Raw genomic sequence first — 13,633 nt, 5'->3', positions numbered from 1 at the left:
GGCTGCAAAGATGTTGATTGTAACAGCCCCTAATTTTGATTAATTAAGATGTGTTTGAGCCTTGTCATAATGATTTCAAATTCATGGTCTGAAACCAAAATTACATTTGCACCAACCTAATACAAGTCAATGATTCTCACAAGGCCCTGAAATTCATCAGTGGCAAATTTGAATCTTGCTCTGCCAAAAAATTCTAAAACATATTCCAGTGAAAGAGGCATCAATAGCTAAATTATTTTTTTCTTTCAAAAACTCAGCTTAACAATTACTTACATGTTTCATAACGGGAAACAATTAAGCAACACTGATATTCCAAATCTTGACTGAACTAAAACATTATCTTACTACTATGTGGGAATGAGAGAAAGATTCATGTCATATAAAATGTGTACATTTTTCTTAGATAGTTTTCAAGGTGATTATTTATGATAGATGGCATATATTAACAACAAAAAAACTGACAGATTTTTGGTAACTTTTGCCAGAGTACATTTTCTAGACACTTCTTCCCAAATAGTATCAGATAAAAAAAGAAATCTAACATTGCCTCCATCAGTCTCTGTAATATCCCAGTCCCACACAGGAAGCAAGTATTTTTTTTTTCATTAGGAATGGACACCTTCCAAATATAAAAATGAAAGAATAGAATCCAAATCACAGAGGGAATCATCCAACAGCTCAGAAGACACACCAATTCTCTATAGCCAAGACATGTGTATGAACAGGTTACCCAAGATGGCTGCTCTCTTGCTTTCTGTACATCTCCTGCTTGACCTGGTGCCTGCTTCACCTACACCTACTCACATGACTGACCTTTCTACATACTTGCCCCAGAGCCTAGCTAATGACTATTCTAGCTTTATATCAGAACTCTCTACTATTCTTATTAAAGGGGCTGGAAGAGCATGACCCTCTGTTGGTTTCCATCGTAAGAGAAGAGCCAATCTGATGTCAATTCCCCTGTAACTAGTAATCTTCCCTCCCCCACTATGTCCCCACCATGAGCACAGACTGCTGCTATGTCCTGCCCTGCTGCCCACCGCACACAGTGGGGTGCTGGTTAGGTTCTTGCTTCAGACATGGAAGCTCCCCCTAGTCATTAAACCATTTTTGTCTCTGCTGTTGACTCCGCACTCCTTCTTCAGTCTAGCTGGGCAAGCACAGGCCTAGAAGGCCAGCAGGGTGCAGCCCAACAATCCCCCTCCCTTTCCTCACTTTCACTTGAAAGCGAGTGTTAGTCACTCAGTCGTGACTGACTCTCTGTGACCTCATGGACTATACCTTGCCAACTTCCTCTATCCATGGAAGTTTCCAGGTAAGAATACTGGAGTGGGTTGCCATTTCCTACTTCAGGGGATTTAACCCAGGTCTCCTGCACTGTGGGCAGATTCTCTACCATCTAAGCCACCAGTGAAGCCCAACCTTGTTAATCCCTCAATCTGCTCCTCCATTTTAAATGCAGACCTCCTAGGGACTCAGCCCCAGTCTCATCTCACAGGGTTTACAACTCCTCCAGGGAAGCGAGTGGCTAAGTCTGGGGCTCCAGTGACCACAGACAGGGTTCCACGCAGATACTTTGGGAGCCTAAGCTCCTCACAGAGCAAATCTCAGGAACATGGACCAGAGTTCAGCCTGCTGACTGAGTCACGTGGAGAGTCTGGAGGCAGCGGACTGCAGCTCAGTCCCTCTCACAAGCCAGACGATGACAAGTGAATAAACCTCAGTTTCTTCATCTCAGAACAAGGTCAGTGACGACTCATCCACACATTCTGAGAAATCAAACCACCAATTCACTCAGTAAATGTCAGCTCCCTTCTCCAGTCCTCCCTAACCACAAGTGGTCATGTGCTTTGGATTCAGGAAGAAAAGTCTCAAAAGGATACTTTGGGCTTTTTTTCTTTGTATTTTTTTAAAAATTTGTATTTTATATTATAGTTGACTTACAATGTGTTAGCTTCAGGTGTACAGCAAAGTGATTCAGTTATACCTACACATGTATCTATTCTTTTTCAAATACTTTCCCCATTTATGTTATTGTAGAGTACTGAGCAGTGTTCCCTGCTATAGAGAACATAGTAGGTCCTTGTTGAGTATGTATTTTAAATATAATAGTGTGTACATGTCAATCCAAAATTCACAAGGGGACACTCTGGACATTGGATCTATGATCAGAAGCAAAAGACCGGGATGTTAACACATATACCTCATTACGTCCAAAAGAATTCATTTTTTCCTTTTGACATGTCTGAGTTCAATATTTGTACCTAAGACCTCTGACTGAGTAAATCTCTCTTCAGACTTAGTACTAAAGCTTTTAAAAGTGAAATTGCTTCTCCTTAATATAAAAGTATCTGCCAACAATCCCTGAAAGTGGATTTTAATCAAACCTAGTGGGCTGCTCTGTCCAAGATAATCTGCGTGCTTAGTCACTTCAGTCACATCAGACTTTGCAACTGCATGGGCTGTAGCCCACTAGACTCCTCTATCCATGGGATTCTCCAGGCAAGAATATTGGATGGATTGACACGCCCTCCTCCAGGCAATCTTCCCGACCCTGACCAAGGGGTAGAACCTGAGTCTGATGAGTTTCTTGCATTGTAGGCAGATTATTTAATGCTGAACTACCAGGAAGCCCATGTCCAAGAAAGACCAACTCAAAAGTTGTAAAATGGTTTCTTCCTAACATTCCACTATGGTTGAAGTGATACAAATCATTACAATGAAGTTATCAGTTGATGGCCCTGAATTTTTCCCAAATAGTGCTTTTTTATCCAAATCTCTAGGAAAATCCTCATGATGCCAGGAGGACAGGGGTGGGGAATCCCTGTCACAGCATTAACATCGGTCACTGAACTCATGACAAGCCACAAGGCATTTTTCCATGGGAAAATTCACCAAGTCATGATCAGGAGAGGGTGGGAAAGGGAGGTCAAGATCAGAGAACTGGAGGCCCTGCCACATGTCAGCTGCCTTGCTCTCTTGTGTTCTGAAAGAATCAATGCCACTTTGCACTTTTTTTTATTGTGGTAAAATATAACATGGATTTTACCATTTTTAGGTATATGGTTCAACAGTCTTAAGTACATCCACGTGGTTGTGTGGCTGTTACCATCATCCGTCTGCAGAGCTCTTTCATCACCCCAACACTAAGCACAAGTTACAGACAGATTTTGGTGGAAGCCGAACCCACACAGTGGATGTGGAATCCCAGCTCTTTGTGTCCAGAGCTCAGAGTTCCTCATACATTTCCCTCTCACAACTGCTGACTCTGTTGAAGTCTCTTCACTTTGCCATTCTGGACCTGCTGTACATCAATCATGCTGCCCCCAAATTAAACATGTTAACATAACATGTTAGTCATCAGTAAGGTAGTCATTAATACTTTAGAATTTGGTGACAGACTTTAAAGAAGTAATTAAGTTACCCTTAATTAGGTTGGGCCAGATGCACTCTGACCAGTGTCCTTAGAAAGAGGAAACTAAGACATAAGCACAGAGACTCGAGGATACAGGTGAACAGAGGAAAGACCATATGAGGATACAGCAAGGATTCTGTCAGGAGCCAAGGACAGAGGTCTCAGAAGAAACTGAGCCTGCCCACAACACCTTGAGCCTGAGCATCCAGCCTCAAGAACTGTGAGAAAATTAATTGCCATTGTTTAAACCCTCCCACACCCCATCCATGACAGCATGCTACAGATTAGGCATTGTGTCCTTAATATTCATTTGCTGAAACCTAATCCCCACCGTGAAGGTCCTGGAAATGGGACAGTTGGGAGGTGACCAGGTCATGAGGGTGGAGCCTGCATGAATGGGATTAGTGTCCTTATAAAAGGGACTACACGGCTCCCTCACCCCTTCCCCACATGAGGACACAGGAATCATGCCCTTACCAGATGCTGAATCTGTCAGCACCCTGAATTTGGGCTTTCCCAGCCTCTACAACGGAGAGAAATAAACTGTTACTTCTAAGGCGCTTAGGTTCTGGTCTTCTGTGAGAGCAGCCTAGATGGACACAACCCCAGCAAACTAACACAGGACCTGAGAGAGAGAATTTCCAAACAGCTTCTCTGGGGCAAACAACTCACCTCCTCCGGGCAAGGACGTGTCTGCTGTCCTCCTCACAGCCCTGCTTCCTTCTCCCTCCACACCTGTGCTTCTACTCTTCCTTCAGCGAAAGAACCGGGTCCTCTTCTCAGCCTCCACACACCTGCCCAGCCTGCAGGCCCCTGGGGCACCGCCCGCCCAGCTCTGGGCACAGAGAGCTTTCCAACTTCAGTGAAAGCCTCCAGCTGACACTTCTGCTTTCATTTCGCATTTCTTATCCTGCATAAAAATCCTCTAAATCCTGACTCTGCTGACCTTTTCCCAGGCATCTCTTTTAACAAGCTCCATGTAGAGACATGTTCCTCAGAGGCAGGAATGAGAGCTGGGCATCCCTTATTCTGCCTACTGGGGGTCCTTCCCCTCTCCTGGCTGACCGTTCTCTTTGTAAACTAAGAGGTTTTGTGCAGGGACATCTGTAAGGGCATCAATCTCAGTGCACACAGCAGGGCATTAATAAGTGCAGCTGGAAGGCTTGTTGGCTTTAACAAGGTGAACAACAGCAAGGGAACTAACCATGCGGAAGATGTTGAGATGTTTTAGGAAAAAAACAAGCTCACAAAGCTTTCAAAAAGGCCAGTCTAGACTCCACAGGAGGCCTTAGTCAGTGTGGGTTAAGGACACATTTTACATAGAAAAGCATCCGAGTTGTTTTACATTATTCACTGTGTGGCCAACCAAGAGCCACTGACAACAAGTTCTAAATTCCAGAAACATGAATGAGAGTTAAGACTTAAGCCAGATTATAGATACCTTTTTTAAATTCAAGTTGACCCTACATTGTGGATCTAAATATTAATTCTAGTAAGCATCCATGAAGCAATGTGAAATGATCGAAATCATATTAAGATGTGGAATAAATCATTCTCAAATTCTATTAAGATTTTATTAAGTCTAGACTTACTAAAGATTTTATTTCCAAACTGATAGAATAATAAGCATAAACCAACAAGGTCTTTCCACGGAAGCCCTATGTTAGTACCAAAAACTTTGCTTCTAATGTGCCTTTAACAAATAATGGAGGAAAAGAACCAGCAGTCAAGTACCAGGTTACCAAGTCCTACTCTCTGATTTAAAAAGTGTACATCATCTTTCTTCTTCCTGGGGTCTGGGTCCATCCACAGTGTCTGTTATCAACTGCCAGTCACAGGGGTAAATCTCCCATCTATCCCTCACTCCCTAAAGCACAGACCCCACTGTCCTCCATACACTAGAAGCACCTTCTGTATGTTCCTGTCCTGACTTCATCATGATGCAAGGTTTCTCTATGATGGATCTTCTGTGGAAGGAAGGGAAGGGAGAGAGGAACACCAGGTCAAAGTAAGCTGAGTCTCCTGAAGCACAGAGTATTTCTTGAGCTCTCTTCCCTGATCTCTATGGGGTTCTTGGAAAGAAGAAATGACAGAAAACAGGAGCAAACTCACTGTTCAAACAAGTGTCTGCTGACTTCTGCATCCACTGCACTGAGCGGATCGTCTAGGAGGTAGATGTCTGCGTCCTGATACACGGCTCTAGAAAATGTAGAGAGACATCAGGAGAGCACATTTCACACCCCCTGGGTCTCATCTCTGAATCATGGCGGCGTCCAACAGCTCCAGGTTCATTCCAGGAGCCCAGGGAAAGGACTAAGACCCTGCTTCACACAGGCCCACCTGGTGAGCGGGATGTGTGTGCTCATGTTCACAAGGAGCCGCAGAGGAGGAGGGGCAGGAAGGCAACTTAAACCCCATTTACCTTGCAAGGTTGATCCGGGCTTTCTGCCCTCCACTCAGTGTGGTTCCTCTGTCTCCTATCTCAGTTAGATCTCTATCCTCAAAAGACTGTAAATCCTATACGGAGATAGAAAAGGGGGAAAAATAAAAGATTTAAAATGTGAATTCTACTACCATCTTAAACTTTTAGCATTAGTTCTTCATACAAGTATTTAATCAACATGCAGGCATGCGCAGTTGCTCAGTCATAAATGACTCTTTCCTGACCCATGGACTGTAGCCAGTCAGGCTCCTCTGTCCATGGGATTTTCTGGGCAAAAATACTGGAGAGGGTTGCCATTTCCTTCTCCAGGAGATCATCCCAACCCAGGGGCTGAATCTATATCTCTTGTATCTCCAGCACTGGCAGGAGAATTCTTTATCACCGAATCACCTGGGAAGTCACAGCAGTGGGTATATATCATAGTGACTAAATTGTAACCATGAACATTAAACAAACCTCTGTTTTTATTTGTTTTCATTCTGTCGTTTTTCACAGCAGCTATGCATTGGAACATTTTAATAAATATTTATTGAGGACTTACTGTATGACAGGCATTGCTGTGGGCACAGTGAATTCAGTTTTGAGGAAACAAAGCTCATAGAGTTTCTTTCCATGATGGAAGATGGACAGTATGGAAAATTACCTAAGCACAAGTACTGAGGACAAGAAGGAAAAGGAAACCAGCTCAGGGGGATGAAGACTAAAGGAGGGAAGTGAATCCACACTGGGGTCGGAGGGCTCTGCTCAGAGAGGGTGTGAGCAGACCTGTGGGGAGGAGCTCAGGCAGACCTGGAGAGGCTGCTCCACACAGACCTTTGAAAGTCTGTCCCTGCCTTTTCCTCACAGTGCAAAAGAATAGTGGGATGTCCAGACTGCACTGAACAGACCCCAGGGGTGGGGGTAGGGGGAGCCCTTTAATACTATTATTCACTGGTTTTTATAACCCAAGAGAGTTACATAGTATTTAATGTTATTTTCCTTTTTTTCCCTTTCTTTTTGCAAAACTGTATTCTGTATTCTCCTATCAGTTTAGTTCTCATAATTTATTCACTAATTTCATTTAAATCCCAATGTACAGTTAAGCCTTTCAACTTGCCATTTTCTGTGAAACTCAGTGCCATTTCTGAAAATAATCTCTCCCTTGGTGAAATGACAAGGGAGAGATTAAAAAGAAATTTCAAAGCATTATGATTTCCTTAAATAATAAATTACAAGTCAAAAATGAAGTGGTGAGAGAAACCCACAGACTGCAAGGGACCAAAGAGTCATCAGCCAAGTGCAGGGGGCAGACCTTATGTGGGTTCAAACAGTGGTGAAGGAGATTTCTCAGTGAGATGATCAACAACCTGTAAACACAGTCTGGGCTTCCAAGGTAGCACTAATGGTAAAGAATCCACCTGACAATGCAGGAGACATAGAAATGTGAGTTCAATATCTGGCTCAGGAAAATCCCCTGGAAGAGGGCATGGCAAGCAACTCTAGTATCTTTGCCTGAAGAATCTCATGGACAGTGGAGCCTGGTGGGCTGCAGTCCATGGAGTCACAAAGAGTCAGACATGACTAAAGCGACGTAGCACACACACGTCACTCCTAGAGCACAATGTACGTGATGCCCTTGGAGTTAGGCAGAGAAGGTGCCCAAGTGTGCAAGTGTGGGATGAAATGTTTCCAGATAAACTAATCTGAGCTCTAGAATCTGCTCCAGAATAATCTGGGGTGGGGGTGGGGCTGGCAGGGCGCAGGGGTAGAGATGCAGCAAGACTGGCCACCAGCTGATTCTGGCTGAAGCTGGGAGTGGGTACTTGAGGGTTCATTACACTGTGTTTTCTAACTTTGCAAATTTTTGTAACTGTCCATTTAAAAAGTTAAAAGGGGGAAAAAAAAAAGTTAAAAGGGAATGAAATTTAACAGAATGAAACAACCTTCCCCTCCAGAAAAGGTATTCTGTATCATTATCCCATAAGGATTAAAGCAGCAGCATATAGATATATGCCTGCTTATTTACCCATAAGATCAGCTTATAATATTAAGCAACATTCAAAAATCTTTCCTTTTTTTAAAAAAAAAAGAACTTTAAACAAACCTTGAAATTTAAACCAACACTATCATTACTTGAAATTCCAGTATATGCGGCTCAAAAGTCATTACTCACCTCTTCCAAAGCACAAGCCCTAATTACTTCTTCATATCGCTCTTTTTCATATTTCTTCCCAAATAAAATGTTACTCCTCACAGTTCCTGAGAACAGCCAGGGCTGCTGAGAAACATACGCGATCCTCCCGTGTACGCTGACCTTCCCTTGGCTTGGGGGCAGCTCCCCTAGCACAGCGCTCAGCAGTGATGACTGAAATAGACGGCAACACACACATGTGAACAGGCAGCACTCAGGACGGAACACGCCCTGCAGCACAGTCCCCACCCTGGTGCTTGATCAAGGATACTGGAACAGGATAAATGACAGCTTTGGCAGTTGGGACAAGAGAAACTGAAAATAACACTAATGGTCAAAGAAAACAATGACTGGTAGGGAATATTAATAGTATATTATTAGTATAGTATATACAATCTACTCTGCCCAAGTATCCCCCAAATGAAGTTCTACTCAGCAAAGAATAATTAAGAATGCTAATATCCTTCTCTAGCAGAGCAGCCAAGCAAGATGTATATTTTCTATATCTGATGCTTAATGCAGTTGCTTCTGTATCTGGCTATCCTTTACTTGACAAACACTTGCTCTTAAAAAGCTATGTGTGAAAAATGTATTCAAAGATGACTAATTGAAAGAACTCTGAAGTGAGTTGTACCTGAAGAGCAAAAGTCCATCATAGAGGAAATCAGCACACTTTCATGTGCACATCCCACACTGACTTTTTAAAATAATTTTATTTAATTTTAGTTCTTTTATTTTTATGATGTTGTATTGTTTTCTGCCATACAATTTTAATTTTATTTATTTTTGGTTGTGCTGGGTCTTCTTTCCAATACTCAGGCTTCTAATTGGGGTGGCTTCCCTTATTGCAGAGCACAGGCTCTAGTGGGCAGGCTTCAGCAGTTGCAGCCCACGGGCTCAGTAGATGCAGCTCCCAGCCTCTAGAGCACAGGCCCAACAGTTATGGTGCATGGGATTAGCTGCTTCACAGCATGTGGGATCTTCCCAGACCAGGGATCAAATCTGTGTCTCCTGCATTGGCAGGTGGATTCTTTTACCACCAGGGAAGCCCACATCCCACATTTAGATTTCTGTATTTTGTTGTTTTAGACCAAGTGCATGTGCACATTTCCTTTAAATCTTGCAACATCACAAAACATGGCATGTCTGTATCCCACACCATCAGAGTGCTCACCATACTGGGCTGAAATAATCTGCCTACATATCTGTCTCACTCTGGAACCTAGTTGCCTTTGAAAGGCAGAGATGTTGGGGTCTTGCTCACATCTGTGAGCTCCAGCACATGGCTGCACCTTCACTACACGTGCACTGATTAGATCAAGTCAAGTCACATGAGGAAATGCTCAAAGCTCCCAGGAAAAGTTTTCAAAACCTCCAGACTTCCTGGAGGGGCTCCTGTGACAAAAAGAAGACTGCATTGTCTCCGTCCATCCCAAACAGCTGCCATATAGATAGTTTTCTTCACTGAGGCATCCAAATTTCTGACAATTGATTCCCAACTGAGCAATGTGAAACACAAAGAAGGAAAACACAGTGTGCATTTATCCTGAAGTATTCAGCCATGAAACCTTCTTGCAAAACTAATGTTCCATGGAACACACCTAGAGAAACACTGTTTTAGGTACACCCAGCTCAAACTGAGGCACACTCAGCTCTGAGCTCCACTGTGAGAATTTAACAGGGCCTGCAGCATTGCATCAAGTTGCCAAAAGGCATCATAATTTACCTTTCCTGTTCCCACAGGTCCAATCACAGCTAACAATTCACCAGGTCTGACAGTAAATGAAAGGCCTTGTAGGGTTGGGGTTCCTGATTCCTGAAAATTAAAGTTAATAAAAATGTACCCATTTCAATAAAATAATACAAATTGTTTTATAAAGTGGAAAAGATAGCAATAGTCAACAAAATTGATATGCAAACATAACCCACATTTTTCTCTTTCCTATTTTAAAATACTATGTCCTAGAGGCCTCTTTGTCCAATCTTATCTCTTTAGGGGTTTGAGGCAGTTTTAGGTGACTTTAAGAAGATTCTTTCTTTTACTAGAATTCCATACAGCTAGAAGAATATTCAAACTACTGTACAATTGTGCTCAGTTTACATCCTAGCAAGGTAATGTTCAAAATCCTTCAAGCTAGGCTTCAATGGTATGTGAACTGAGAACTTCCAAATGTACAAACTAGATTTAGAAAAGGCAGAGGAACCAAAGACCAAATTGCCAACATCTGCTGGATCATAGAAAAAGGAAGGGAATTTCATAACAACATCTACTTCTGCTTCACTGACTATGCTAAAGGCTTTGACTGTGTGGATCACAACAAACTGTGAAATATTCTTAAGGAGATGGGAATACCACACCACTTTACCTGTCTCCTGAGAAACTTGTAGGAAGTCAAGAAGCAACAGTTAGAAGCAGACATGGAACAATGGACTGATTCAAAATTGGGAAAGGAGTAAAACAACCTCAGATATGCACATGACACCACCGTTACGGCAGAAAGTGAAAAGAAACTAAAGAGCCTCTGGCAGAGGGTGAAAGAGAAGAGTGAAAAAAGCCGGCTTAAAACTCAACATTCAAAAAACAAAGATCAAGACATATGGCCCCATCACTTCATGGCAAATAGAAGGGAAAAAAGTGGAAACAGTGACAGATTTTATTCTCTTGGGCTCTAAAATCACTGCAGATGGCGACTGCAGCCATGAAATTCAAAGATGCTTGCTCCTTGGAAGAAAAGCTATGACAAACCTAGACAGCATATTAAAAAGCAGAGACATCACTTTGCCAACAATTGTACATATAGTCCAAGTTATGGTTTTTCCAGTAGTCATGTATGGATGTGAGAGTTGGACCATAAAAAAGGCTGAGCACTGAAAAATTGATGCTTTGGAACTGTAGTGCTGGAGAAGACTCTTGAGAGTCCCTCGGACTGCAAGGAGATCAAACCCTGAGTATTGAGTGGAAGGACTGATGCTGAAGCTGAAACTCCAATACTTTGGCCACCTGGTGCAAAGAACTGACTCATTTGAAAAGACCCTGATGCTGGGAAAGATTGAAGGCAGGAGGAGAAGTAAGCAACAGAGGATGAAATGGTTGGATGGCATCCCCGAGTCAATGAACATGAATTTGAGACAATTCCAGAAGACAGTGAAGGAGGGGGAAGCCTGGCATGCTGCAGTCCATGGGGTCACAAAGAGTCGTAAATGACTTAGTGACTGAACAACAGAAGCAGCAGCATGGGGAATGAAGAAATTAAGTATGACATCATGGGTCAGAGTGATAAAGCCTCAATTTCATACATGTTACATGCATTTCTTGTCCTGACAAAACAGGGAAGACAACAACAACAAACCATGGAGCTGTGCTGTTTGTCGCATGTACAATCCAACTCGAGGGAGAAGGACAGAAATCACATCATTTCAGTCACCAGTCAGATTACTGCACAATCTGTTCAGTTCTAAGGTAGAGAGGCTTAAGGGTGCATGTGTCTTTATGTATACTGTTGAGATCAATAAGCTAGTATTTTTTTAAAAAGTGCTTATGTGTGATTAGTAAAATGCCTAAAAGAACTAAAAACACAAGGACTGGATAAAAAGGTCTGGAAAACCTACATGAAAAGTTTCTCTGGAAATAACTAAACCAATTATGGAACAGTCACCTCTAAAGCAACAACAGTTACTTTGAATCGTCATAAAACTTAGCCCCATATTTTATAGGAATTACAAGAACTAGCAAGAAGCTAGATTTTAATATGTGAGAAACATTTTTTAGCATATCTACTCCTTTATTCTTATCTGACACGTAGGGTTCCTATTTTACTACTTTGTACTCGGTTATGAAAACAAAACAATGATCCACACACAGATAATGACCCACGCCAGCTCCTGTCACAGGCCCTACAGTCTGTCCGGGCCAGAGGGGTCCACACCCTGTTCAGGCTCAGGGTTGGGCACTGCTCTGCTATGACCAGAAGGGGGCAGCACTTGACAGCCCAGGGGTTCTCAGGATCTGCCTCTCCCTTATTAGGGTTCAGGAATAATGATTTAACAGGGCTCAGAGCATAATGATTCATCAAGGATCATCAGCTGAGTACCCACTCTGGGCCAAACACAGTTCAAAACCCTTGCCTCATGAATCTGGAAGCTGCCATAAGGCTACTTATTTTAAAACTCAAAGCTGGTGCTCTGGGACAACCCAGAGGGATGGGGTAGGGAAGGGGGTTTAGGATGTGGGGATACATGTACACCCATGGCTGAATCATGTCAATGTTTGACAAAAACCACCACAATATTGTAAACTAATTACCTCCAATTAAAATAAATTAATTTAAATAAATTTTTACAAGTAACAATATTCCATAATATTTAATATTATACTGTAATTTGTTTCTTTACCTTGTAAAGAGAGTGTTAAAAGTAAGAATTTAAGAATCAGAATTAAATAAATTTAGATGGGTTTACATTCCAGCTCTACAAACAAACAGAAAAAGACTGAGACAAAGTCCCACCATTTCATGAATGAGACCTGAGTCCCTGAGACCTTCCCCCACCAGCCCACCTGGCTCTTTAGGGAAGCAGGTTACAGAGCTCATGTCTATCTCCTGCCTCCCAACCCAGAAGAGGCTTCATTCAGACTCAGCTTCTCTCCAAAACTCCCAATATATTTTCCCCTCCCCCTCCCAAAGTCTCTCTCTCTCTCTCTCTCTCTTTCTTTCTGCCCCCCTCTCCCTCACCCATAACCTAACTTGACAGCCCCTAATTACTAATGACCCCAGGAAGGGACATGTTCCTTTCATAGGCAAGACCAGGATGACAGAATAGGCTGTTCAGTACTCATGCAAATTGCACAGAAGTATCAGAACATGCTATTAACTGCTTTGAAAAAAGAACAAAACCGTTCATTTTAAAATGCTGCACAGTTTCATACAAGAGAAATTTGGTAACATTAGCATTCACATCAGTTCAGTTCAGTCGTTCAGTCATGTCCGACTCTGCAAACCCATGAATCGCAGCACGCCAGGCCTCCCTGTCCATCACCAACTCCCAGAGTTTACTTAAACTCATCTCCATCAAGTCAGTGATGCCATCCAGCCATCTCATCCTCTGTCACCCCCTTCTCCTGCACCCATTCAAGGAAATTAGAGATACCAAGGGAACATTTCATGCAAAGATGGGCTCGATAAAGGACAAAAATGGTATGGTCCTAACAGAAGCAGAAGATATCAAGAAGACATGGCAAGAATACACAGAAGAACTGTACAAAAAAGATCTTCATGACCCAGATAATTACGATGGTGTGATCACTCACCTAGAGCCAGACATCCTGGAATGTGAAGTCAAGTGGGCATTATAAAGCATCACTATGAACAAAGCTAGTGGAGGTGAAGGAATTCCAGTTGAGCTATTTCAAATCCTGAAAAATGATGCTGTGAAAGTGCTGCACTCAATATGCCAGCAAATTGGGAAAACTCAGCAGTGACCACAGGACTGGAAAAGGTGTCTTCATTCCAATCTCAAAGAAAGGCAATGCGAAACAATGCTCGAACTACCACACAATTGTACTCATCTCACACGCTAGTAAAGTAATGCTCAAAATTCTCCAAGCCAG

The 13,633-nt window shown here is 42.6% G+C and overlaps 1 protein-coding gene across 1 annotated transcript in view; it reads right to left on the bottom strand.

Moving 5' to 3' along the window:
- Nucleotides 1-13,633, bottom strand: part of LOC110127197 (ATP-binding cassette sub-family C member 4-like) — a 141,958-nt gene that overhangs the window by 80,468 nt on the left and 47,857 nt on the right. The window contains exons 10-13 of the mRNA XM_020877307.2: nucleotides 9,755-9,844; nucleotides 8,011-8,202; nucleotides 5,838-5,932; nucleotides 5,528-5,614 (exon numbers count right to left, since the gene is read on the bottom strand). Of these exons, the coding sequence (XP_020732966.2) occupies nucleotides 5,528-5,614; nucleotides 5,838-5,932; nucleotides 8,011-8,202; nucleotides 9,755-9,844 (464 nt within the window). The remainder of the gene's footprint in view (nucleotides 1-5,527; nucleotides 5,615-5,837; nucleotides 5,933-8,010; nucleotides 8,203-9,754; nucleotides 9,845-13,633) is intronic.

Source organism: Odocoileus virginianus, chromosome 8, assembly GCF_023699985.2.
Source record: "Odocoileus virginianus isolate 20LAN1187 ecotype Illinois chromosome 8, Ovbor_1.2, whole genome shotgun sequence".
NCBI classification, from domain to species: Eukaryota; Metazoa; Chordata; class Mammalia; order Artiodactyla; family Cervidae; genus Odocoileus; species Odocoileus virginianus.
Note: the sequence above shows the minus strand (reverse complement) of the source record. Positions and strands in the feature narration are given on the sequence as shown.